The sequence below is a fragment of the Mesocricetus auratus genome, unplaced genomic scaffold (assembly GCF_017639785.1).
Source record: "Mesocricetus auratus isolate SY011 unplaced genomic scaffold, BCM_Maur_2.0 Super-Scaffold_100676, whole genome shotgun sequence".
Classification (NCBI taxonomy): Eukaryota; Metazoa; Chordata; class Mammalia; order Rodentia; family Cricetidae; genus Mesocricetus; species Mesocricetus auratus.
This window is the reverse complement of record NW_024429266.1, coordinates 11,589,652-11,616,925: the sequence shown is the minus strand read 5'-3', so window position 1 is coordinate 11,616,925 and position 27,274 is coordinate 11,589,652. Positions and strand designations below refer to the sequence as shown.

Sequence of the window (27,274 nt, the reverse complement as noted above, 5' to 3'; positions counted from 1 at the left end):
GTGTGTGTGGTGGGTAGGTGGGTGGGTGGAGGTTCCCACTCCCAGTGGGAACCCTGAACTCCCCATGGGGAATCTTGTCTGTGAGAAGACAGCAGCCTAAATTAGCCCAAGTCTTTGGCAATATTGAACACATTATAAAATAATTCCTGACCCTTTAGGACATGAACCCTTGAGGTGGCATATCAGACATTTACATTACAATTCATAACAGTAGCAAAATTACAGTTATGAAGTAGCTTTGAAATAAGTTTATGATTGGGGAGGGGGGGTCACCAGAACAAGAGAAACTGTATTAAAGGGTCACAGCTTAGGAAGGTTGAAAACCACCACATTAAGCAGGGCCCACACAGTATCTTCATATCTTGGCATGAGTTGAGACAAACCTGAGTTCGAAGTTTGATTCTGCTGTGGGTGGCCAATGTGATGGGACCCCATTTCCCCATGGGCAGAACATGGCTGGTGGTGGGCGTTGTGCGGTACTGACGCCCCAACGGGAGTGGTGTAAGGACGGCCCCATTTCTGGTTTTTGAGACACGGTCTCACTGTGTATCACTGGCTTTCCTGGAACTTGCTATGTGTAGGGTAGGCTGGTCTTAAACTCACAAGGATCCTCCTGTCTCTGTCTCCTGAGACTGGGTTTAAAATGGCCATGTGCCACAATGGCTGGCCACTTTAATTCCTCTTACAATCAAATCAAAACAACGACAAGAAACAATTCTTCAGATAAAGCCGGCAGTTAAAGGGAATGGACTGTGCTTATGTTTCTGACATGTCACCCGTATGTTGCTAGTGGCAGAGTTTCTAATGGCCTCCCTGAGGTTGGCAAAGTGGGCGTGACTGCCTGATCTTACGGTGCCACCTTCCTCAGAGGAAGGCAAGACTGGCTTCTGGGAGCACTCCTGCACTGATTCCTGGAGTGGAGGGACAGAAAGAACTTTGGAGGCGGTGACCGAGAGCTGTCACCCTACACCACGGCAGCCAGTCCTTGGCTCAGTAAGTGACCTTTTGTGGCATGATCCAAGGAAAGATCTGGGACAATTCGGATCTCCCCTCCTGGGGATTTGGGGTGAGAAACAAGGGCATCCCTTGCCATTTAGTGGAAAGAGGGTTGGCACTGGAGAGGCTGTGATGGATCAATGGGAGTCCAAGTTGTACTGGGGTGAATACAGTGAGTGTCTCAGGGTCCAGCTGAGAGCAGAACCAGACTAGATGTTTGGCCTGGATCAAGGGGGGCAGGGTACCAGTACCCATAGGAACTGCTAAGCCCCTGGAGCTGTGATTAGTCTCTTGAATAATCCACCTTCTGAGTTTGGGAGGCCCGGCATCGTGAAGCTCTGGTCCCTGACTTCCTGTCCTTATGCCTAACTGGGTTTAACCCAGCTTTTTGCCCACACATGTGTGACTTGCAGAGGGTGTGACTGGCTGCAGCCATTTAAAGGAAGCGCCCTAGACCCCTCTTTAAAGGGAGAGGCCCAGGTCTCCCTGGTTAGAGAAGGCTGGACACAGACATTTGCTTTAATAGGATCAGTCATAAGTAGGAGTGTGTCACTTCACCCTCTGCCTTTCCTTGGGATCACGTGGCCTGGAATAAGGCAGTCCCTGTGTTCCGAGGACATACAAGCAGCCCACAGAAAGCCCCGTTAAGGAACTGAAGGATCTGACTCACAACATGTATGTGAGCCATCTTGTTTCTAGATCCTGCCGCTCCTCACGACATCGTTGACTTTAGCCCCCACCTCTCCCCAATATCTTCTCAAAGCGGCAGCCCCTTGGGAGACTCTCCAGGCCAGAGTCACCCCTGAAGTCATTCCCCTCAGAAACTGTGAGATAATAAATGTTTGCTGTTCTAGGCCATTAAGTTTGGGCTAATTGGTTAGTATACTAGATAAATCATACATGTGAGGACTGGTCTCATGTTAAATTGATAATTACCAACTCAAATGCCCCCAGATGCTGCCTTCTAGAGTTATGTCTCTTGTTCTCTGTCTTAGGCTCAGTATCTCTCCCTCCCCAACTCACTTTCACTCTCTCCTGATGATGTGAATGCCTATCTCCAAGAGAAAGTCAAAGTAACTGGAGTTTCCAGGCTCACACTTCTGTTCCCACTGGATCTGCCTTCCCACCTGTTTCCAGCCATGCTCCTGGCAGAGGCCAGCCTCTCCCTCTGTGCTCTGGTCTCTGCTTGGCTCTTCTAGGGTCTCCTTCCTGGAATCGAACCCTCCATCACCATTTTCAGGGGGAAAGGTCACTATCCTGTGTTTAATTTGCCACTTGCAGGTAAGGAGGACTAAGAGTCAACATTGGGTGATGGGGCCAGTGGTCCAAGCGTCCAGGCCCGCGGTTTTACCCTGAAAGTCTGCCTGGAGGGACAGTAAGGAAGAGAGAGTGAGTACGTATTCACTGTATGTACACCACTTCCATGAAACTTTATTGTGAAACGGAAAGTAAGTCAGGCAGTGGTGGCCCATGCCTTTAACTTGGGAGGCAGAGGCAGGCAGATCTCTGAGTTCGAGGCCAGCCTGGTCTACAAAGTGAGTTCCAGGACAGCAAGGACTAAACAGAGAAACACTGTCTTGAAACACCCCCTCCCTCAAAAAAGAAAAGTAGAAGCTAGATGTGATGGCTCACATCTATCCCTTGGATGGCTGAGACTGCAGGATTAACTACATTTTAAGCCATACGGTGAGCTCTAGATCATCCTGGACGACAGAGTAAAGTCTGTGTTTCAAAAAGTCAAATCAAGTGATGCTGATGGTCGCTGCAGAATGACTCAGATACGTCCATGAACACTTGGTGTCAGGGACTACAGGCAGGGAAGTATGACAGAGAGGTGTCCAGCAAGAGCAGCCCCGAGCCCGTGTGACAGTCTGAGACTGCACACGGGGTCTGTGAAGGGCTTGGGACTGTGAGGTACTCCAGCTCCTGCCCTAGGACCTTTTCTAAAACCACACGCTCTCCCAGCTCTGATACTTCTTTCCTAACGAGTGGTTTCCTTTGGGAGGAAATGACAGCGTTGCCCCGGTTCCCTAGACTGTGAATCCTGAGCTGCCTCAGTGTGTGGGAAGTGAGGTCAGGTCAGGCTAGTGGGGTCAGACTCATCACCATCCTGAGAGATGTAGAGCGTCGTCCTTGCTTGTCTCTGTTCACGGCCTACTCTGCTTCTGACTCCAGATCTGGGCTTCCCCCTCCCACTGACTGATTCCTCAATACTAGCCGTGTCTTGTATTTTATTAGATTCTGCAGGCCCTCTGTGGTGAAGGCTCATACCTACAAGGCTGCCCCCCTCTTTAGATCTCATTGCTAGTGGTGGGTACCCACGGTCCCACTCCTGTTCAACTTGGTCAAATTTAAGAAAATTATCTCTTGAGACAAGGTCTTGTCTTGCTATGTAGCCGGGCTGGGCTCAAACTCAAAAGCCGTCTGTTCCAGACTCTCAAGTAATGGAATCATATTGCTTTGGATGTGCCGCCACTCCCTGTACAACTTGGTCACAAGTGAAGGTTCCTAAGATTTGAATAGCTTGTCTGACTCGACTCAGGGGAGGTTTACTTACTAGGGTGACCGCTTAGGGTTGAAGACTACATCCCGTAAGTAGCCATTCGGAGCCCCTGTCAGGGTCTGAGTGTGTGGGGAGGGGGCTGGAGCTTTCGAGCCCTCTCTAGATGCACCACCTCCCCATCAGGCTACACGGCCCACAGCCTGGAGGCTTTCCAACCACAGCATCCAACTTCCAATTTAACCAGGATGGAGATTAGTTCAAATCCAGTACTTTGCTTCCTGGGGAATAGGGGCTTAATGCAAGTTCCAGGTAGATCTTGGTAGCCTCCTTAATTTTTATTTTTTTGTTTAGGTTTTTACTTTTTTGGTGTCTTTCTTTCTTTTTTTTTGTGACTACTCCTGATCCAGAAGCCCACCCAGAGATACCTCACTAAAAAGCAAAGATGCATTACCACCCGGGAAATTCCAAGGGATTTAGGAGCTTTGTGTCGGGAACTGGTATTAAAGACTTGGTGTTGGCATAAAGATGTTTCTGCTATCCCTAATTGCATGGGAAATTCCAGGGGTTTTAGGAACTCTATGTTAAGAGAAAGAAAAGAAGGAAAGAAGGCAGGAGGGAAAGGAGAGCAACTGAGCAAGCGAGCAAGTGAGAAATTGATTTTATTTGTACAGTAGTATGCACAAATTTTATATGTACAGTAGCATGCACAAATTTTATATGTGCAGTAGTATGTACAAATTTTATATGTACAGTAGTATGCACAAATTTTATATGTGCAGTAGTATGCACAAACTTTATATGTGCAGTAGTATGCACAAGTTTTATATATGCAGTAGTACGTATAAATGTTATATGTGCAGTAGTATGCACAAACTTTATATGTGCAGTAGTATGCACAAACTTTATATGTGCAGTAGTATGCACAAATTTTATATGTGCAGTAGTATGCACAAATTTTTATGTGCAGTAGTATGAAAGGACCCTGGCCACATCTCTTCCTCTTTACCCATCTCCCATCATCCCTCACAGAGACGGTAGCTTGGGAACTAGTCTCCCCCTTGTTCAATCCTGCTGCAACTACCTATTTAGGCTGCCACCAGCTCTTGCCTCGTTCCCGGAAGCTGCCTTCCAATTACGAGGCAGTGTCCTTGCTCGGTGACAGCGGTCAGCATCCCTCAGTGTCTCTCTATCTTGTGGCTCCTCTACTGCTCTGCGGTGCACTGTGATATTCTCTTGGTGCTGTGTGCGGGCTCTGGCTCACTGCCATGCTGTGTGCAGGGGTTTTCTTCACTTTCACGCTGTGTTAAGGGTTCATGCTGTGTGCGGGGTCCTCGCCGCCGTGTGCTGTGTGCGGGGTCTTCACTGCAGTGCTGTGTGCGGGGTCCTCACCGCCATGTGCTGTGTGCGGGGTCTTCACCGCAGTGCTGTGTGCGGGATCTTCGCCGCCATGTGCTGTGTGCGGGGTCTTCACTGCAGTGCTGTGTGCGGGGTCCTCACCGCCGTGTGCTGTGTGCGGGGTCTTCACCACAGTGCTGTGTGCGGGGTCCTCGCCGCCATGTGCTGTGTGCGGGGTCCTCGCCGCCGTGTGCTGTGTGCGGGGTCTTCACCGCAGTGCTGTGTGCGGGATCTTCGCCGCCGTGTGCTGTGTGCGGGATCTTCGCCGCCATGTGCTGTGTGCGGGGTCCTCGCCGCCGTGTGCTGTGTGCGGGGTCTTCACTGCAGTGCTGTGTGCGGGGTCCTCACCGCCGTGTGCTGTGTGCGGGGTCTTCACTGCAGTGCTGTGTGCGGGGTCCTCACCGCCGTGTGCTGTGTGCGGGGGTCTTCACTGCAGTGCTGTGTGCGGGGTCCTCGCCGCCGTGTGCTGTGTGCGGGGTCTTCACTGCAGTGCTGTGTGCGGGATCTTCGCCGCCATGTGCTGTGTGCGGGGTCCTCACCGCCGTGTGCTGTGTGCGGGGTCTTCACTGCAGTGCTGTGTGCGGGGTCCTCGCCGCCGTGTGCTGTGTGCGGGGTCCTCGCCGCCGTGTGCTGTGTGCGGGGTCTTCACTGCAGTGCTGTGTGCGGGGTCCTCGCCGCCGTGTGCTGTGTGCGGGGTCCTCGCCGCCGTGTGCTGTGTGCGGGGTCTTCACTGCAGTGCTGTGTGCGGGGTCCTCGCCGCCGTGTGCTGTGTGCGGGGTCCTCGCCGCCGTGTGCTGTGTGCGGGGTCTTCACCGCAGTGCTGTGTGCGGGATCTTCGCCGCCATGTGCTGTGTGCGGGATCTTCACTGCAGTGCTGTGTGCGGGGTCCTCACCGCCGTGTGCTGTGTGCGGGGTCTTCACTGCAGTGCTGTGTGCGGGGTCCTCGCCGCCGTGTGCTGTGTGCGGGGTCTTCACTGCAGTGCTGTGTGCGGGGTCCTCGCCGCCGTGTGCTGTGTGCGGGGTCCTCGCCGCCGTGTGCTGTGTGCGGGGTCTTCACCACAGTGCTGTGTGCGGGGTCCTCGCCGCCGTGTGCTGTGTGCGGGGTCCTCGCCGCCGTGTGCTGTGTGCGGGGTCCTCGCCGCCGTGTGCTGTGTGCGGGGTCCTCGCCGCCGTGTGCTGTGTGCGGGGTCCTCGCCGCCGTGTGCTGTGTGCGGGGTCCTCACCGCCGTGTGCTGTGTGCGGGGTCTTCACCACAGTGCTGTGTGCGGGGTCTTCACCACAGTGCTGTGTGCGGGGTCCTCACCGCCGTGTGCTGTGTGCGGGGTCCTCGCCGCCGTGTGCTGTGTGCGGGGTCCTCGCCGCCGTGTGCTGTGTGCGGGGTCTTCACTGCAGTGCTGTGTGCGGGATCTTCGCCGCCATGTGCTGTGTGCGGGGTCCTCGCCGCCGTGTGCTGTGTGCGGGGTCCTCACCGCCGTGTGCTGTGTGCGGGGTCCTCCTCATTGTCATTGCTATTCTGCCCGCTCCCAACCTCACGGCCCATATGCTTGATTCTCACTGCCTTTCCCCCAAATCCCTACCCTTACGCCCTTTCATAACTGGAATGCGCCTCTTCCCTGAACACCTCCTTGTTACTCATCGGCCTCAGAGCTCATCGCTCTGTTCTTGAGTGCTACCCTGTCTTGTCTTGGCACTGAAGTTTGGTAGGGACAGGCCACTTTTATTTGTTCTTTCTTCCTCTGCTCACATGTACTCATTGCCTTCTTAGTGTTCTTGTGGAGGCGCATCCCATTACTTCCTGTTATCCGTATGCCTCGGTCTTAGTGGTGGAAAGATACCAAAACATCAAATCAGAAGATTTTGGACACAAATTCATTACCTGAGTGATCTTGGGGGAGTCTGGCTATGGGCTTGCTGTGAGTTTGATCAACCAATGGCTGTAAAAGCTCTGTGTAAACCTCGTTTATTCCAATCAATGGTTTATCACCTTCTCTTAGCCACAGTGGTTCAGCAGTACCTGCCTTGGCCACTGGAGGGCAATCTCAGCCAGTCTCTCGTCTGGGATTGATTGGGGCCTGAAGTATAACCCCAAGGTGCCATAAGTGGTCTCAGAGAGCTGGTGAGGGATATACCCCAATACTGTCACTTGGTCAGCTTTCTCTTTTCTCTGGTGTGGCTAGAGAAGGTTCTACGCACAGCCTCAGAACCCTGCTGCGTAACAGGCCATTAGGTCTTCTGGGCAGATGGGAACCCAGCGTTGTACTCAGATCACTGCAAGTCTTCCATCTGTAATATTTTCCTTCCTTCCTTCCTCATCCCCCTCCCCCTCCTTCATCCTCCCCACACCCTCCCCCTCATTATTATGCCATCTAGTGTGGTATCAAATTCACTCTGCAGCTCAGGCTGCATTAGCCTTCTGAGCACTGACATTCCAAGCATGAGTCACAATATTCAACTCTACTTAGATTTTGAGATGTATTTAGCACAACACAAGCATCATCATTTTCAGGCATCCATTTAAGGCGTGACTTTTAGTTGTACGATCACTGGCTCTAGCTAAGTCTATCACCACAAAAAAGAAGCCGTGGACCTTGCAGCGGTCAGTTGCAATCCCCCATCTTCCAAGTTCCTGGCAGTCACTTTCTGCCTCTATGACTTTACCAGCTTGGAAGTCTCACATAACTGGACATGATGGTTAAACTTGATGTCAACCTGACTAGATTGAGCAGTGCCTTAGAGATGAATAAAAGCACTCTTGGGTGTGTGAAGGCATTTCTAGAGACTGCTAACTAAGGGGGAAAACCCTGCTTTGAATATGGATGGCACCATCCCGTAGGCTGGGAGAGCCTTCTAGAGGGCAGTCACTCTCGCTCTGGGACTGTCATGACTTAAGCCGCTCTGCTTTCAGGCTCTCCCTGCCAAGAAGGAGGAAAACTTTGAAACTTGATTGTTAGATGCTTCATTGCAGTGACTTTGAGAGTGACATGCCTTTGATGATTAGCTTTGTCTAATTTGCATACAGTTTTCATGCATGCAGCAGTATTTCACTCCTGGGGGATAGAATCCAGGGCCTTGCTGGGTGTTGTACTGTGAGCAACCCTTGTCCCCTGCCAGTCATTGGGTCTTGCTGGGTCATCTGGGCTATCCTTGAGCTCATGATCCTCCGACCTTTGCCTTGCCTCCCAAGTGCTGACGTCCTAGGTATACGACACCACACCTCGGCGCTGCACTCATTTTTAGGACTAAATACTATTCTGCTTCCTGAATGTAGTACATTTTATTTATCTGCTCACCCATTGATTGGTGGCTGTTCATTTCTGCCCTTTGGCTGTTATGGAGAACTCTTCATTGTGCAAGCATCTGTGCACGAGGTTTGAACAGACATTAACTTTCTATTCTTTCTTGATTCTTGCTAACTGTGGAGTGCGGCTGGGAGTTACCATGCAACTCCACGTCTGGCATTTTGCAAAACTGCCAGACTGTTTCCCAAAACATCTGTGCTGGTTTCCATTTCTGCCAGCCGCCTATGAGAACCCCAGAATGCTCTCGACACCGAGGCCAAGCCCTGCTTCCCTTAGCATTCTGAACATGGGAGGCTCAGGGGACAAATCTGCCAGCTTTCACCCATCTCTTCCCAGTGCTGGAGTTACGCAAGACAACAAGCTTTGCAGACTTTAATTGCCCGAGAAGCATACTTGGGCCCTTGGGTGCAACCAGGGTGATTCATCTTTCTTGCTGAGGGGAGTACTACTGCGTGGCTCCCCGTAGCAGTGGAGGGCTTGTCCGTGGGCAAGGCTCAGGGACTGACTTGGCTGATGTGCACTTGGGCTGTTTGCCAAGAGCTGTTCTTATTAAGTAGGGGCTGCCAGGCAGGTGGGCGCACAGACTCCTTGTCTCTGTCATGGATCCTGAGGCTTCCTGGCAGGGAGCTGGCTCTGGCTCTTGCAGCTGTCCCAGGCATGAGGTTGGGAAGACATCTGTCCAGATGGACAGAGATGGTGGGAACAGGCTGCTTCCTCCGTGGTGCCTGGCTGGATAACAGGTAGACACTGGCTGTCTAATCAAGAGGGGATGGTGAGCAAGGCCTCCCTTCTCCAGTCACCATTCATTTCGTGACTGGGCAAAAGAGGGCTCTATTTGCAGCAGCTCGGACCTGCCTGCATGATGAGGAAGGGCTTGGTGGTATGGTGTCTGGATCAGGAGTGAGGCAATTTAGGAAGGGGAGCGGGAAGGAAGGGTAGACAGCTAACCCCAAAGGAGCTCCCTCATGGGGAAGCAAAATTACCAGATGCTCTGTCTCCGTGCTTGGAGGAGAGAGGACTTGCTTGTTTCTGTCAGTCTGAGGGGAATGCTTTGGGGAAGCATAGGGAAGAACCAGGCAGAAAAGCACTCCTCTGAGGTCTTTATTAATTAACTAGTGGCCCTGCGTGGGGTTGCCAGGCCTGAAATATCTGGTTTAGATCTACTCAGCTACTGGACATCTTGATTTATGGTTGTTTCTTCACGTAACAAACACGTAACTGGGTTTCTGGAAGAATCCTGGGATCCAGGGATTAAATGACAAATAAAGCCAGCCCTGATAAGTGTCCTCGTGGAACGCCAGGACTGATGGTGCACAGGGGCTTTGATTCACTGGTTGCAGGAGTCTGTGCTGGGCACGGCCTTGCATTCTTATCTGATAGTGTAAAAGGGGGTGGTGGCCAAATCTGAGGGATGAGGCTGGGGAAAACCTCTCCTGAGGCACAGGTCTGAAGACTAAGCAGAGGGCAGAGCAGAACATTTTAAGTTGGCAGGAACAGCACGGGCAAAGCCCTGAGGAGGGACGAGCGTAACACCCTAGAAACAAATCCAGTCTTCTGTGGGAGATCACGGAGGAAGGAGAGACATGGAGACAGTTGGCAAAGCCAACAGGGCCAGTGTGCTTGGGCTCCCGCGAGCCGTGCAGAAGACCCATTCCCTTCTAAGATTTCTGGTGGTGGCCAGATCTGGGTTTGAAATGGCCACGTTGTTGCTTGTGACTCATCACGAGTGTCAGATAATTAGGGGACAGAGTCAGAAATAAGAACAAGCCCTTCCCCCACTAGCCACTCAAAGATGCGGGGCTTCTAGAATCGTCAGTGTTCCAGGCAACTTCAAGGGATGGGATGGAGCTAGGACTCTGGTTTAAAGAAAGGTTGGGCGAACATTGTGCATGGGTGAAAACTGAACTGGGAATGATCAATGAGTCGGACAGTGGGAGAGTATTGATTCAAAGGAAAAGGAGTTTTGAGGGGATAAAGAGGAGAGTCAAGTCCTTCAGATAACTGACTTGATGCTCTGAAGGTCATTGTGACCTTGTATTTCTGATCAATCCTTAGAAACTAAGTTCTTTTCTTTTTCATGCATGGAGAGGCTCATGGGCTTTCACTCAGAAGTACCTAGCTCAGGGCTGGACACATGGTTTACCAGCAGCATGAAGGACGAGGATCTGTAGGCCTCAGAGACCACCTGGCTCATAGTCCAGTGTGAACCCTTGTACTAGAATCATCTGTGGGATAATGGTCTAAAGACTGTGGGTTCTTGAGTCTTACCCAAGATCTACTGAATCATGATTATTTTATATTTTGTTTTATTTCAGTTTAGAGGCAGGATCTCATGCAGCCTAGGCTGGCTTTGAACTCACTATGTAGCCCAAGATGACCTTGGACTTCTTATCCTCCTATCTTTACCTCTGAATGTAGATTTCTGTGCTTGTGTGGCAAGTCCTCTACCCACTGAGACATCTTACAGCCTCCTCCCACAGGAACTCCCTCAGAGATGGTGGCAATGGTTCAGGCTATTAGAGAGCCTGCCTTGTAAGTAAGAGGTCCAGGGAATTCTTGTCACACTGCATTAGTTGCCTGTGTCTTCTGTAACAAATAAAAACAAATGGAATGACCAAAAAGAGCAGAAGTTGGGGGTTGGAGAGATGGCTCAGGGGTAAGAGCACTGGCTGCTTTTCCAGAGGGCTTGGGCTGGATTCCTAGCACCCACATGGAAGCTAACAGCTCTCTGTAACTCCAGTTCTGGGACTCTGACGCCCTCTTCTGGCCTCCACGGGCACTGCACACCTGTAGTGCACAGGCACACATGCAGACAAACCACACTTTAATGATGGAAAGAACTGAGGGCTATGGACTTTCTGTCCTGAAGACCCACAGTCCTAAGTTACCTACACCGGACTAAAACCAAGGTATGGGCAGGGTCACTCCTTGCAGAGGTTCTGGGGGAGGACAGAGCCCCTGTCCTATCCAGCTTCCAGTGACTTCTGATATCCTCCACCCGTGCCTCCGAGGAGTGTGTGAACAGCAGGAGAGGGTGGGGCAGATTTGCCCAGTACATATTTGATCCTGTTGATGACTCATGTGTCTTTGGAGCAGGGCCTCCCTCAGGTGAGAAGTTTACACGCCCCACCTCCCTTCACGCTGCCTTATAGGGCAGCAGCCCCACGGGGCAGATGTCTGAGAAGACACAGAAGCCCTGCTTTGCTGTCCCTCCTACAGGCCATGGCAGCCCTGGCAGCCAGAGTGTCCAAGCAACGCGCAGCTGCCGAGGGGCTTGGCTCGAACCAGAATGCCGTGAAGTATTTGGGGCAAGACTTTGAGACCCTGAGGAAGCAATGCTTGAGCTCAGGGGTCCTATTTAAAGATCCGGAGTTCCCAGCGTGTCCGTCAGCTTTGGGCTACAAGGATCTCAGACCCGGCTCCCCCCAGACTCAAGGCGTCTTATGGAAGCGACCCACGGTAAGGCACCGTTGGAGGTCACACAGGGTGGATGGCTGTCACGTCTGGTCAAGAGTTGACGAAAGTGACAGTGGTGGGATCCATTTTCGGATCCCATAGTTCTGACTCCACCTTGCTTTCTGAAATTGTTTCTAAGGAGGAACACACACAGGTTTGGAGCTGCATGGGGTAGATCTCAGTAGTGGCTCTGCTGATGCGGCCTTGGGAAGATTTTCTGCCCTTCAAACGGCGCTGCTGGAACATTGTGTGTCAGTGTTGCTATGAGAACTAGAACTCAATCTCGGAGGGTAATTGCAAGTAAGAGGCACAGAATGCACAGTACTTAGAACTGCACAGTGCCCCAGGCCAGCACACAGGGGAACACGCCAAGGTCAGACACAGTCAACCATGGGCAAACTGTGGTAGAGTCACTGCTGAGAGGGACAGGGTCACTGAAGGTCATGGAGGGCTCCATCAGGGATGGAGCGTGGAGAGGAGCAGAGGAAGCCATCCTCAAGGGCACGGGTGCGGTCACACTGTGGTCTTGATTTGCATTTCCATGATGATTATGGATGCTGTATCTTTTCATCTTGAGAAGTGCCCCATTCAAGCCCTTTGCCCATTTTTCAATGGTACGGTTTGCTTTTTGTTTCTTCATTTAATTTGCTACTTTTTGAGGATAAATCTTTATTTAGTTTGGGAACTGCTAATTTTTTTAAAAATCTACTAATTCTACAAATTAGGGTGTTTTATTTCCCTGTCCACACCCAGACAGCCATCCCTTTACTTCTATACTTCCCCAAGTTCTACACACAAGGGAAAATATGTAATATTTGTTTGTGAGTTTGGCTCATTTCACTTAAAATGATATTTACTTTTGTTCATTTTCCTGCAAATGACATGATTGTGGTCTTCTTTATGGTGAATGATACTCCAATGTACACACACACACACACACACACACACACACACACACGCCCTGCATAAGTATACAATATTTTTTATTCATCCATTTGCAAATGGATACCCTGGCCGATTCCATATCATGACTATTGTGACTAGTGCTATAATAAACATGGGTGTCCAGTTGTCACTATCTTAGCTGACTGTGATTTCTTTCTGGCTACACGCCCAGGAGAAACATAGTCACTTTGTTTCTGCCTATTCTTAAACTTCTAAGTAGAAGGTCCACCTAGGCTCTTGCCCCAAGGAATGGAAGACACAGTTGTCTAGGTGAAGGTCGCACAATCAGACCTGGGTTCTCAAGAACTTGCTGTTGGGAGGCTGAAATCCCCTATGGTTTTCCTGTTTATGTGGGGCAAGAGCAGAGGCCAGCCCACAGAGACAGTGGCTGGTCGTGCTGGTCCCAGTGCCCTTAGCTTCTTGCCTCGCCATCTGGGATCGGGGTCCGTCCTAAGCCCCTGTAAAGTGCTTAATATCCAGTGTGGATGGACTTAGAGCAGCCTGGTCAATATTCCTCTCTGTCTGGTGCTCTGCCCCCAGCAACTAAACAGTTTATTGTTTTTGTTTTTGTTTTGTTTTTTGAGATAGGGTTTCTCTGTATTGTTTTGGAGGCTGTCCTGGAACTCGCTCTGTAGACCAGGCTGGCCTTGAACTCAAAGAGATCCACCTGCCTCTGCCTCCCGGTTTATTGATCTTAAGGAGAACTATGGAGTCAGGAGTGAAGTCATGCCAGGCACACGATAAGGACCCTGGCTGACAGACACGTGGAGGGTTGAATTGTTGGAGGGTTAAGAGATGGTGGTAGGCTCCGTTTGGAGGTTCCATCTTTTCTCCAGCTACTACCTGTTGGATTCGTAGCTTTGGAGTTTCCAGTTCAGTCATGATCTGCTGTGCACTTGTCCTGTGTGGGGAGGAGCTTTAGTTAGTAAGGAGGGACAGAGACTAGGCAGACAACTGAGAGACATTGGAGTGGAGACAAACATGGGCTTGGGTGTCAAGGTTCTGGTCCATTGTCTATCACTCACTAGCTGAGTGACTTGGGTAAGCTATTAACCACTCCGAGAGCCTGTTTCCTCATCCATGAACTGAGAACAACAGTACTAGTTCCCACCTCCTTGAGTGATGAGGAAAGCTGGATGAAAGAATATGGGAACATTTAGAAAGTGAGCTATCTCTAGAGAGTATCACATGACGGACTGGACAGAGAGAAAACTATTCAGTGAACAAAATGCATGGGAGCTCAGCAGGGAAGCTTGAGTGTGGAATTGGACAGGAAAATTATGCATGACAGTTGAGCTAGGATTGGTGGAGAAAGAGGTCATAGGTGAGGTCAAGCAGAAGGCCTGGATGTGGGCCAAGGCTCTGGGCTGTGGAAGAGCGTGCAAGCAAGAGTGTCCAGAGGAGGCGATGGTCCATGGTTGTTAGATAACACACGGAGGCAAACGGGCAAAGCTAGAATCATTCAGTGGACCAGTTCCTGGAGGGTCACAAGAGCTGGGTGGTGTGATGTGGTTTGGGGTGAGGATAATGGCACCATTGGGCTTCTTGACAGCCCTGCAAATGCCAAAGCAAGTCTACCCGTCACTGTCCTGGAGAGCAAAGCTCCTGAGGGCCACCACTCCTGAGAGTGTGTACTTTCACAGCCCTTCCAAGTCTTGAGTTCCTTACAGGAAATAAGGACTACTGTTTCCTGTCTTCCCATTTTTCTGGGGCCAGTGCAAAACATGGGTAGTTTGTGTTAAGGAGTGCTTGGGATCATTACTTGATGACCAAGAAGCATTGTCCCAGTCACAAATGACTGGTGCTAAAGAAGAAAAAAAAAAAGCAGTCCAAATATGTAGGCAAATGGGTGCTGGCCTGTAGCAAGGCTTTCTCTGTCCCAGCTCCCAGCTCCCAAATAAAGGACATGGAGACTTCTTATTAATCCTGAAAGTACTGCCGGTGGCTTAGGTTTGTTTCTAACTAGCTCTTATAACTTAAATTAACCCATTTCTATTCATTTACGTGCCATCACATGGCTCATGGCTTGTTGTCCTGTCTCCTACGTTTCATGCTTCCTCTAAGTCCAGCTGGCAATCCCTCCTTTCTTCCCAGAGCTCTCTCTGTCCAGAAGTTCCTGCTATACTCCTGCCTAGCTATTGGCCGTTTAGCTCTTTATTAAACCAATCACAGTGACACATCTTCACACAGCGCAAAGGAGTATTCCACAACACCTGCCTTTCTGCAGGTCTCCATCTTTTAAATCTCTCCGACTGCCTGCTTACTCTATATCTGCTTTGGGGATTAATGGTGGAGAAGGCATAGAGCAAGTTCTTGTGTCTTGCAGAGGTCTTTTCTCCCTGTGAATTGTGGAGTGAGGACTTTCTGTGGCCCTTGAAGGATCCATGTAATGTATCGGTCATAGTTATGTTTTTCCGGGTGGGGAAATTTTGTAAATAAAACATAATAGTTGGGGTAGGAGAGAGGGGGTGTTAAGGGAGAGGGGCTGTTTCTGGCCATCTAGGCATGAGCTGACAGGTTTATATTGGCTGCCTTCCAGAAGGTTCTATCTCCTGTAGTAGGATCCTAGAACTCCTGTTCACAGCTCCCCCTGGCCTCTGCCCTTTTTGCTCAGCTCAGTCTCTTGCTCTCTCATCATGTGGCATCTATCATTTCTTCACGTCTGTGGAGTAAGCAATGACTCTACTGTGTAGCCAGCCACCCCTCCCTTGCAACCCTCCGGTTTGATGCCTCTCAGTGAGCGTCGTCCAAGTTCCCTTTGGTCACTTGAGGTCCCACACTTTACCCTTAACGATTTGTCTTGTGTCCAGGATGACTGTACCAGAGCCCGCCTTTATAGCAGACAGCCATCGTGTTCACGTGGCCGGCTGGTCAGCCAGAATTCCCCCTGGACTTTTAATATGACTCTTTTTCAAAAAAAATTTTTTTACTCTGTTTCTCAATAATGTCAGCTTGATCTGCCTGTGTACACCAAAAGCACATAGAGGCCAGAGGTCAACCTTTCTGTTTCTTCACTGTCACCACCCTTCCATCTCCCCTGCCTGCTGTGAAACGGGGCCCAGTAGGACCCTCCTGGGTAAACAAAAGAAAAAAGGTTGAACACATACCACTCTGGTCCAGAGTGACGTCACACGTGGGCAGATGCCAAGTGGAAGCTGGTAAATGGCAGATATAGGCGTGCATATGACCTTATCAGATCTGAGTTCTCCTGTCTGGAACTGGTACTCCCTGACACCTCATCCTTGATTCCTGGCTTCCTCCCTGGCACCCTCGGGGTTGGATCAGCTACAAGGTCCTTGCTGCTTAGTCACGTGTTTAAGGAATGTCCACAGTGCATTGCCCTCTCCCTGGCTCTCTGGGTGAAGAGGGGTGTTGTCCAAACGGGCGGGGTCATATCTCATTGTATTAGTATCTCAGCCTGGGCGGGGTCATATCTCATTGTATTAGTATCTCAGCCTGGGCAGGGTCATATCATCTCAGCCCTTGCCTTTCTCCAACCACACCCTCTTAGACACATGCCCACACACCTGGTGTGCACAGCAGACAGGATCCTGGTCATGACGGGAGCTCTGGGCTCCAGCTTTTGTCCTGTGGACCGGTAGCTGTGTGACTGTGGTGTCTTCCCCTCTCTGGTCTCACAGACCCGCGAGAGGAGGGAAAGCACGTGTGTCTACGTAGTAGTAGGCGAGCTGCTAGGCTTCTTCCAGGTCTGAATTCTGCACTGATGTCTTCCCTTACGCCGCCTCCACCATTGTACAGCATCCTCTGACATGTGTTTCCTCCTAAACCACTTTCAGGAATTGTGTCCCAACCCTCAGTTTATTGTTGGTGGAGCCACGCGCACGGACATCTGCCAAGGGGAACTAGGTGAGTAACTGGGCTGAGCCCTATTTATGTAGGGCGGGGGCCGGTGAGTGTGAGGGATGAGCAACACCAGATTAAGCTGTTAGACGCGGCCGACCAAATTACGCACACATGGCCTTCTGTTTTTGCGCCTGTGTGCTCCACGGCAAGTCTCAACGTTGGCTTCCCTTAGCCAGCGATTTTCTGCCAGCTCTCCGAACTCCTTTCACGAGAGAGTGAGGAGCCAGGATTACAGACCTACAGTAAAAGAACCTGTGATGTTTTCCATAGCTGTCCTTAAGCAGGCAGAGCTTCCTGTGAAGTGACCCCGTCTGTGTAATTACAGCACAGGCAATGCCTCCATCATTAGTAAGAAAACATGATCTTATCTCTCCAGCCAAACATGCTTTCACAGGCCTGGGGTCCTGGAACCAAGAACCTCCTTCTGGGGGGATGAGGACTCATGACAGAATGGGTACCAAGCCAGTGTGAGGGCCTGGGTTCAGTCCTTGAAACAGATGAACAAGCAGCAAACAACCCCCTCCCCACAAAAACCTAAACCCACCGTTTTCTCAAGTCTCACACTCCTTTTAAGTCAGCAGCAGTTCGTTTGGGGAAATAATTTTATCTTTGTTTTTCATGTTCTAGGCTTTCTGGGGTGTAGCTCCATTGTAGAGGTCATGCTACAATACAAGAGGCCCTGGTTCAATCCCTAGCACCAAAGAATAACAAACAAATGAAGTTTACTCATGAGGAGAGTTTGACAAAATCCAGTAAGAACTCACTTTGGCAATTACAAAGTTTGTGTCTCATTTCAAAACAGAATCATTCAAGGCAATTTCCAGGCACTAATTTTGAATGTCCTCTCATCAAAGTTTAAATATGCCGATAACATGCAGAGACACACCTAGGAATTTTTTTGGCGAGGGTGAAATTTATCCTGAGTGGGCCTCGGACTGGCTCAGCCAGAGGATGAGCATGGGGTCACCCACTAACTTCCATCTCTGGAACGTCTGAGATTACAGGCCTTGAGCCACGCCCACCACCCCGTGGTAGGTGGTACCGGGGATTGAACCCATGAACTTTGGTGTACTAGGCCAAGCCCTCTATCCACTGAGGAACATCCCTAATAGGGACTTTATTTTCTTTAATTTTGAATCAGAATATTGTTAGGAAGCAAAATTTGCCTGAAAATGTACCAAGTTTTAAATGGTTCTTAGCTGTTTAAACACAAACTAGCTACAACTGTTGTCCTGTTTCTTTAAAAGAAAAATAAAGATTGGTGTGTAGGAATAGCATGACCAGGAGCTTGTGTGACTACATTTCCTTAATATGAGCGAACATTCCGAGATACTGTTCTTGGGGCTGAGGGTGGGGCTCAGTGGTGGAGTGCTTACTCAGCGTGCAAGAGGGTCTTGGGTTAACACACACACACACACACACACACACACACACACACACACACACGCACACGCACACGCACACGCACACGCACACGCACACGCACGCAGGCACCACTCTTCACATTGCCTGGCTCTGCAGTTCTGATATATGAGTATTTCAAATATTTCAAATGTGTACATCTTGTAAAACAGGAAGACGCGCAGACTCTGTTGATCCCCAGCCTTTCTAACCCCAGAGCCTCCCTGATGGGAGTTTCTATAGAGAGCTGGACAAATCGAATAGGTTTTATGGCCCAATGGGGTCCTCAGTTGAGCTTGCTAGGTCTTCATAGTGCCTTGCCATCTAGTAAGTGGACAGCTGCAAAACACAATTAGAGATGAAAGCAAAAAAGAAAGACAGAGAAAGAAAGGGGAGGAGGGGGGAGACCCCTCCTGAAGAAAATAAACAGCACCCCCTTTCACACCAGCACCTTGACCTTCCGTTTCTTAGCGCAGCTTTCTGCCCTTCCTCTCTGCTCTCCTGGTGGCCACCGAGAAACCCTCTTTCTCCTCAGCCTGTGGGAAGCCATCACGACTTGGAAAATTGCAGGGCACTTGGTTTTAAATACTTCCAATGGTCTGTCCTTTAATGAGTACAGCAAATAGCTCAGTTCGAACTCAGGCAGCATGACTACAAAGCAGAGAGCATGGTTGGGGTGCCACACACGAGTGCCCCACGCCCACACTCACACCCGGCGTCTTTGTAGCTCTGGTGGGAGGCTCCCAGAGGGGTGGATGTGCTGACCTTTTGCCTGTTCTGGGTGAGGATGCACTGCCCTTTTCCTTCAAGCTAAACAGCCCAATTTAGCCCACAGCCCAGGGAAACACAACTCTGAATGTCTACTTTCAATGGCTGCTCGTTAGAGACCTTTTAACTCTGGGAAAGGCAGTTAATGAGTGCCTTTCCATTGGCTGACTTGGTGGGATTGTCCTTTGGTTACTGTTAAGCAAGCAGATTTGAGGGCTTCCAGAAGGGGCCGGTGCGTTACCATGGAGAACGTGTGTGGTGGTCGCAGCCCCAAGCTGGATGTGCAGGAAATGAACCCCAATTCTCACTCACATCAAAACAGGTGGAGCAGTTTAATGTGCAGAGCTAGGAACGGGGCCACGGAGCACCTGAACGGATGGGACGGGTGTCTGGGAAAGGGCCTGGGTCCCCGCTTATCAAGATTCTATTTAGTCAGCAGATAAGCAGCTGCTTCATAGCTGAGGCTGCCGCCAGTGGCTGAGTGACAGCAGCTCTCCTGGCCTGCAAGGTCTGAGCCAGGTCAGCCCTGAACTATGAGGAAAGAGTCCTCATAGCACGTAGCTCACTTCCCTGAGGCCCCAGGGAATTTGACACACAATTATTGATCTGAGCATGGCAGGGAGTAACGTTTGTTTAATGTTTTGCTGGCATTCCAGAGTCCACTGTTAGCACTGTTATTTTTCTTTAAATAAAAATTTTAATATTTGACTTACATAGGCCTCAGACTCACTCTGAGTACAGTGGAGCACTGTGACGGGGCAGAGCATTGTGATAAGACAGGCGCACACTGTGACAGGATACTACAGTGGAACACAGTGTTGTGTTGTGACAAAGGAGCGCTGTGATGGCACAGTACAGGTGGACCATGTACTCATTATCCTTTGTCTAAACTCCTCTGAGCCCCGTCAGAGTGCTCCACCACCCCATCAGAGTGCTCCACCGTCCCATCAGAGTGCTCCACCGTCCCATCAGAGTGCTCCACCGTCCCATCAGAGTGCTCCACCGTCACCATCAGAGTGCTCCACCACACCATCAGAGTGCTCCACTGTCCCATCAGAGTGCTCCACCACACCATCAGAGTGTTCCACCACACCATCAGAGTGCTCCATCGCCCCATGGGAATCCTTTACTTTCTCACCACAGTGCTCTATTTTCCTACCCTTGGACTCTACTCTGCCACCACGGTGCTCCACGGTTCTATTACAGTGCTCCACTGTCCGCCACAGTGCTCCATCATAGTGCTCCACTGTCCCGTCACAGAGCTCTCCTGTCTTATGAAATGTTCAGCTGTCCAGTCCTAGTTTTCCACTGTCAAGTCACCATGCTCTCTTATCTCTTCACTATTATCATGGTGCTCCATTGTCCTATCACAATGCTTTGCTCTCCTGATTCATTGCAACACTCCACTGTATTATCACAAGGTGAATCTAACTCAACCCACGTTTTTGCCCCTTTACAATGCTCCATTGTCTCATTGTAGTGCTCCTCTGTCCCAAGACAGTGCTCCACTGTCCCAAGACAGTACTCCTCTGTCCCAAGATAGTGCTCCTCTGTCCCAAGATAATGCTCCACTGTCCCAAGACAGTACTCCTCTGTCCCAAGATAGTGCTCCTCTGTCCCAAGATAATGCTCCACTGTCCCAAGACAGTGCTCTACTGTGGCATCACAGTGCTCCACTGTCCCGTCACAGTCCTCCATTGTCCCATCATAATACCACAACAGTGGTATTATCACAATACTCCATTGTCCTACCACAATCCCCATCTGTCTCATCACAATGCTTAGTCCCAATGTAATGCTCCATCTCGTCACAGTGCTCCACTGTCCCATCAGAGTGCTCCACCATCCAGTCACAGTGCTCCACTGTCACAGTGCTCCACTGTCCCATCAAAGTGCTCCACCGTCCCGTCACAGTGCTCCACCATCCAGTCGCAATACTCCACTGTACTACCAGAAAGTTCTACTGTACATCCAAACATTGCCACAAGGCCCCACTGTCTTGACACGTGGTTCTCCTGTCTAATCACTGCCCCATCGCCATGCTGCACTCTCCCTTCGTGGTGCTCCACTGTCCCATCAGAGTGCTCCATATCCCATCACGATGCTCTGCTCTCCACTGTAGCTCCACCTTCTCATGTCAGTGCTCCAGTGTTCCAGAGCAGTGCTCTACTCCTAAAATAGTGTTCCCCATGAGCTATCACAGTGTTTTAGAATTCTGTCGCACTGCCGCTGTTCCTTCCCTCTGTGATAGCACGGCCCCGCGATAACACGGTATAATACCCCATCCCGGGGCTCCACAGTTCCGTAATAGCGCCCATTTGTGCCACTGCAGCAGTCCATTCTCGTACCTCAATGTCTCTTTGTCCCTGTCCCAGTCTTCTGGTGCCCTCCATGGTGCCTCCTCCTCTGTCCTTGCACTTTGGCTGCTGCGTGTCCCAGAGCTTCTGGATGTCTCTGTGGCACCGAGCTTAGTGGCTTTCACACAGCAAGTCACACTCGTGTATCAGAACTCATTTGGTGCCTGGCTTTAGATGTCCTACTCACTACCAAGGAAAAATGGGCGTATACTGGCTCATGGGTAGACAGGAGATTGCTGGGTTGGCATAGATAGAGCTGGTATCTACGGATCTAAATGTTCTGACGGACCCCCTGACCGTCTTCCGTCTCCGCGAGTCTGGATGAGTTGACTGCCATCTCTTCCGTGGAAGAGGTGCTGTGGATGGCGGGAAATCTGACCACTACTGGCGTCACATCTCCCCAGCAGCTTTGGTTTTATAATGTCATAGGAGGCCTCTGAAGCGATGGTTTGGCTCGTCGCCCACTTCCTGCACACAGAAGGGCAAGGGCCCTGTGGCCAGCCCGATCTGGATCATGGCTCACTGTTAGGGTTGTGAGCACTCTACAAGTCACAGGGAGGACTTTGCAAAAGAAGTGGGGAGTGGCTCTTAGCAGATGGTATAAAAAGGGACAGGGTAACATGCAAATTATGTGTCTGGGGTGGGAACAGGGTCTGGCCCAGTTTGGACTTTCCCACGACCAATCATGTCTGTCCTCTGAGTCCAGGGGCCTGGCGGGACTCCCCTCCCTGCAGGCCACCACCCGGTCATGCTCACCTACACTCGTTTCCTGGGGGGTTTCCTGGGGGCTCCCATTCTCTCTCTGGATCTGTCATTAGCCAGGACTCAGCCCATCTCTGTCGACCTGGGCTTTCACGGTCAGCTAATGAGTGCGCTGACCATCATTTTCACAGCTGTAATTAAACCAGCCAGGTAAATGTGGCTGGGGAACTAGCACTTGGTTCATTATCACCCAGGAAGTGGTCACTACCCTGGATAGAAATGGTTAATAATAGCCCTGGGCACCATGACTGCGTTTGCCGCAGGACATGGTCTGAAGCAGCATTCAGAGAGTGGTTGTAGCACTTTGGTCTGTTGGCCTAAACCCTCAGTCACTGTCTCATTGCTAAGGCACTTGAAAACTGATAGAACCCAAACTCTGGTCTTCATTCTTTTCTTCCTGGCTTCACAATATTGTCAACAACCAGGTTGGATCGGGTGTAGAACAAGAATGTTATCCTGAGGTTGTGTGTGCATCTTGATTTTCAAAGGATTTTAAAGTTCTGTGGAAACCGGGCTGTCTTACTGCCTGTCCCCAACTTTCTGACCTGGCTGGGTAGGAACGTTAAGAAACGTAAAGGTGTCTGAAAGGGCTTGATCCTCGGCAATGAAAGAATGTTCTAGAAACAGTTCATAAGAGGATCTTTGGTAATAGCTGTAGAGAAAAGCACACAAGATACCTCCACTCACCTACTGTATCCCCTGTTGGAATTCTCTGAGATGGCTGACCTACTGTATCCCCTATTGGGATTATCAGAGATGGCTGACCTACTGTACCCCTCATTAGGATTATCAGAGATGGTTGGCCTATTGTATCTCTTGTTAGGATTCTAGCAAGCTCAATGGCAAGGGCTAACTCCTTCTTCCTCAGCTCCATCCAGCCCTTGTCCCTCCCGACACAAGGTGAGGAAAACATCATCATGGGCTGTCCTTGGTGCCCATGTTTGTGGAAAGACAAAGGACTCAGAGGTCTTTAGTTTGTTGTGGTCTCAAAGACTACAGCAAGGTAGGTACCTGGAAAATGAAACTCTGAATGCTCTCTCAGAGACTAGAGACTTCCAGAATATAGAGAAGCCAGTGGGCTTTCTGAATAACATATTATAATGTGTACTCAAAGTTTTAATCTACTGGGTGGTTTTCTTGCCTTCCCGCTGCCTCCCCTCCCTGTTTCCCTTCCTCCTTCCCTGCCTCTCCCCCCTCCCCCTCCTTCCTCCTTGTCTTTTCTCTTGTGTTAGGGAAGACACCCAGGCTCCCGCCCAGCTCACAGATGCTCCATCACTGACATACTGGCTCTCCCTTGTGTTTCCTGCTGTCCTGTTCCTGGCGTGCTTGTGCCTTCGTGCCGACTCCCTTTCCCCCTTTCTCTATTGACCTGGGTTTTCTCTTCACCTCTTTGGAATTGGTGTCTTATTCATCTTTGTTGCATTTATTGAATAGAGTTTTTATATCCAATATTCATGTTTCAGAAAGGGAATGAGTGGAACATTTCATGTCTCTAAAGATAAAGGAAGCCCGCTAGCGATGACCTAAACTCCTCACCTTCTCGGATGCAGCCCTTGCATTGATTTTCTTCTGTGAGCCAGCACTCCCCCATGGAGCAGGGCCTGGCCTCCTGCAGCAGAGATGGGCATATGCGCTCGACAGTAATTGAGAGCAGTGTCAGCAACCTTAAGACATCTTCTGATCTGAGATGTCCTTTCAGGACTGGGGCGAAGTAAATCAATTCACTAGGTCCGGATGCTTACTTTTAATGAGCAACTGGGGAAGCTTTTGCAAGCACAAAGGGCTCAGTTGGCTTGGTGATTCTGGAGAGCAAAGGGTCAGACCTCCGGGAGGCAGGAAAAACTTCGGAGGCCAGTCCCATGCGGCCCGGTGGGGTGAGGTGGGACATTGGTATGTTTGATTCTGATGGGGTCTTTTCTCCCTTTTACTGTTGTCTCTTTCTGCTCTTAGTCTCCAGTGGCTCGTGGCCTGTTCTACTGTGACCCCTCACCCTTCCATTTTGAACAAAGGTGCTGGGGACAAGCATTAACATTTGATTTGACTGTGACAAGATGAGTTACTAAAAGATATCTGTGTTGTACACTTAGTTACCCTAGTTTACCTATTTCCTCCTTGTAGGACTGAAGGTGCTGAAAAACAGGGCTGGCAACCCCAGACACGTGTTATTTTCATACCATAGAACAATCGTTACAGCTATATAAAGTATCACTCTGCCCAGTATTTTCTTCCTATCACATTTCTTATGCACTTGTCCACATCTTTTAAGGCATGAAGCACAAACATTGTAATTTCAATTCTTTTTTTTTTTTTGGTTTTTACGAGACAGGGTTTCTCTGTATTGTTTCGGAGGCTATTGGTCCAGCCCGGCCTCGAACTCACAGAGATCCACCTGCCTCTGCCTCCCGCCGAGTGCCGGGATTAAAGGCGTGTGCCACCACCTCCCGGCGTAATTTCAATTCTTTGGATAGTTTTCAGTAGGATTGGACTTTTAGACTACTACCTTTTATTCTATGCATTTAAATCCACTGTTCTGAGATCAAATCTCTGGCTTTCCTGAGCTGCCATCGGAATCATGTGAAGGTCACTTACAATGTACTTCTCCAGGTGAACGCTCATTAGGAGGGCGTTTCTTTTAGTGTATTCTGGTTTTATGCTCTTGTATAGAGTAGTTGTCGACTGTAAAAGGTGAAGATGAGCTTTGGAGTCTCCAGGGAGACACTCCCTTCACCTCACAGGGAGGTGGTCTGTGGGCCTAGGTAACAGGCTTCTCTCTGGGCTGTCTTGGCTGAGCAGCCTGAGTTTGGGTGCTCAAGCCATATCCCACAGTGTGGTAGATTCCTATGCAGGGGCTCTGTCTGAAATCCATCTGCACCGTTTTATACATTCCACAGATCCTGCTGTCTGTGCCCCACTGGCAGCATGGCTGCCTGCTTCCCGAGGGGGTCACTCGGAGGCCCAGAGAAGAGTTTTTCATCATTGCCAAGCCATGATGGCTGGGCTTCTGTGCTCTTCCTGGTGACTCAGGAACCCCCACCTCAGACACCAGGCGGAGACACATGGCTGGTAAGAGGACATAGTTGCAGGAGGCTCTGGACTGCTCAGGACAGAGAAGCTGACAGAGCACTGAGTGCTGGCAATTCAATGTCCCAGTCCTCAGAAACCGGGGAGCCTGCCGCTGAACAGGAAAAGGTGATGCAGGCTGGGAGCAGGGCAGCAAGGGTGAAGCCTCAGGCCATGTGCAGGTCCTTCAGTTGCAGGGAGCTCTGGGGCTTTACTGGAGGCCCCAGCGATTACATCTGGGACTGTTGCTCAGAGATGTGCCCTGCAGTCCCTGAGAAACCAGTTCTCACCATGCAAGGACCAGAAGCAGGATCCACAAGAGCCTGGTCCTGCCACAATGAACTCACGCCACCTGTTCACAGGGGATATAACACAGTTGCGTCCGTCTCCCACGATGCGGCCAATCTGACACACAGAAGTAGACACTATTCCACGAGCCATTCAAGGCATCGGTCTTTTTCGGATGCTTCCTCTTGCCTGGCCCCTTCCTGTCACCTGTTGACTGCCATCTTTGATGTCCCTGGTAATCTTTGGCTGTGTGGTCCCTTATCAATTCCCAGAGGCAGCTGGTCAGGACCTCCCTGTCAAGAGGTAGACTATGCTGCCTACAAACTCCTTCGATGCTTACGGTCAGAGTAGCTGCTCAGTGAACCCTTGTCAGATGAGTTTGTAGAGGAAGTGTTAGTGGCTTTCTTCCTTTTTCCTTGCACTCTTCTGCCCTTAGGAACTGTACCCAGGGTGTTTACCCAGCCTATAAACGCCTGGTTTTTGATCTGTACACATGCTTGCACTTTGACCTCTGAGTTGCTTGCAGTCAGAAAGCCATCCGTACTTTCCAGGGAGACCCCCTGATACTCTGTTTGGCACGGGATATACTTTGAGAACCCACATGCCCCCTGGACACCTCACAGCCCTCCCACTGGCTTCCCAGTACCCCCCACTTTCCGGGCAGCTTTGGAAGGGCTCTAACTGTGGCTGGCACTGCTCATTGGATCTTAGCATCCCTCTCTAGCCTTCAGTATCTCCCCGTTACACCTGTCTTATAGCAGTTTGCTGTATTTTTTTTTAATTTCAGAGGGCATTATAGTTAAACACAGTAAGCAAGCCAGGTACTTTGTGATGTATTTACATAAACCCAGTTGAATGTATTTACCTAATAATGTCCCTGCCCTGGTGAATCAGTTTCATTTTTATAATCTACTAAGAAATTCTTTCTCTCTCAATAGCATAAAGGTCTGATTAAGTGGCGGTGGTGGGGGGCATAGGAACTCCCTGAACAGTTTCATGCCAAAGAGTCTAATTTCTTCAACAATAGCTCAAATTAGATGAGGGTTGGTCTATAGGGCTTCCTATGCAACTCCAAAGTGCTCTGAAGCAATCCTAGGACGTTCCCTTGGCTGTGTATTCTCTCTCTCTCTCTCTCTCTCTCTCTCTCTCTCTCTCTCTCTCTCTCTCTCTCTTTCCCTCCCTCTCTCCTTTGCTACCCACTGATAAGTTAGAAGATAAAGCATGATGTGCCTGCATTCACACATGGCCTTTTCTAGTTCTTTTCCTTATTTGTGACTACATTAAGTCTGGGCTACTCCTACAGCTCCTGGAAGCAGAGACCCCAGGCTCATAACTGTCCTTGGCAAATGCCATTGTTACAGCTGTCCTCCATGCTGAGCTGCCCTGCACCACTGTGGATCTGCCGTCAGGTCTGAGGAGCTTTCCTGAGTCACCATGGGAACCAGGAGTGGAGAGGAGAGGTGACCTGTGGGGCAGCAGAAGCGCATTATTTAGCGTGTGTTATTATTATATCTAGTACATCCGGAAAGAGTTATTTTTGAGGACATAAACATTATAGTTGCTATAAGGGAGTATGCAGCCGTCACTCAGAGAAAAAAACACCAGGAGGACTCAGGGCTGATTTTTGAAAGCAGCTCTCCTCCTAGGGTGACCACAGTGCTCTATCTCCCATGGAGAACCTGGCGCTGGACCTTGAGTATTTCTGGACATGTACCACACAGATTGACTCTTGTCTCACTTCTAGATAGTGCTATCCTGCTGTCATGTGGCCATGGGGTCGGGATGGTATACCAGAAGGCCGAGGTAGACCTTCATTTACAGTTACAGCTGCAGGGACTGGTTGATGGCCTTGGGTCCAGGCTTCAAAGGACCATGTGTTTTACCCGACATGCTTGTCAGAGTCAGGGAGAGCGTTCATGGCTCTTTCATTCGTTTGAATGGGTAGTGCGTTTCTTTCTCATGCTAGCAAACAGGACTGTCTCTCCTCCTCTGGCCTGGGTGGGTGTGGGGAGAGGGTTCCTGGAAGCAGAAATCTGAACAAAGCTCTTTCACCTAGAAGAGCACGTGGTGAGGGGATCTGCAAGGATGAGGTGGGGTAGGGCAAATAGAGGAAGGCTGCAGAGGGCCTCGATGCTGTGTGGGGAGTTTGAGGAATTCTGGGTGTTATTTCTATGGATAAT

General features: G+C 50.2%; 1 protein-coding gene across 3 annotated transcripts in view; it reads left to right on the top strand.

Annotated features, from left to right (window-relative positions):
* Positions 1 to 11,385: 11,385 nt before the first annotated feature.
* Positions 11,386 to 27,274, top strand: part of Capn8 (calpain 8) — a 68,502-nt gene continuing 52,613 nt past the window's right edge. For all 3 annotated transcript variants that reach the window (XM_040738529.1, XM_040738528.1, XM_040738530.1), the window contains exons 1-2: positions 11,386 to 11,652; positions 16,392 to 16,461. In XM_040738529.1, the coding sequence (XP_040594463.1) occupies positions 11,416 to 11,652; positions 16,392 to 16,461 (307 nt within the window). In that variant the 5' untranslated portion in view covers positions 11,386 to 11,415. The remainder of the gene's footprint in view (positions 11,653 to 16,391; positions 16,462 to 27,274) is intronic.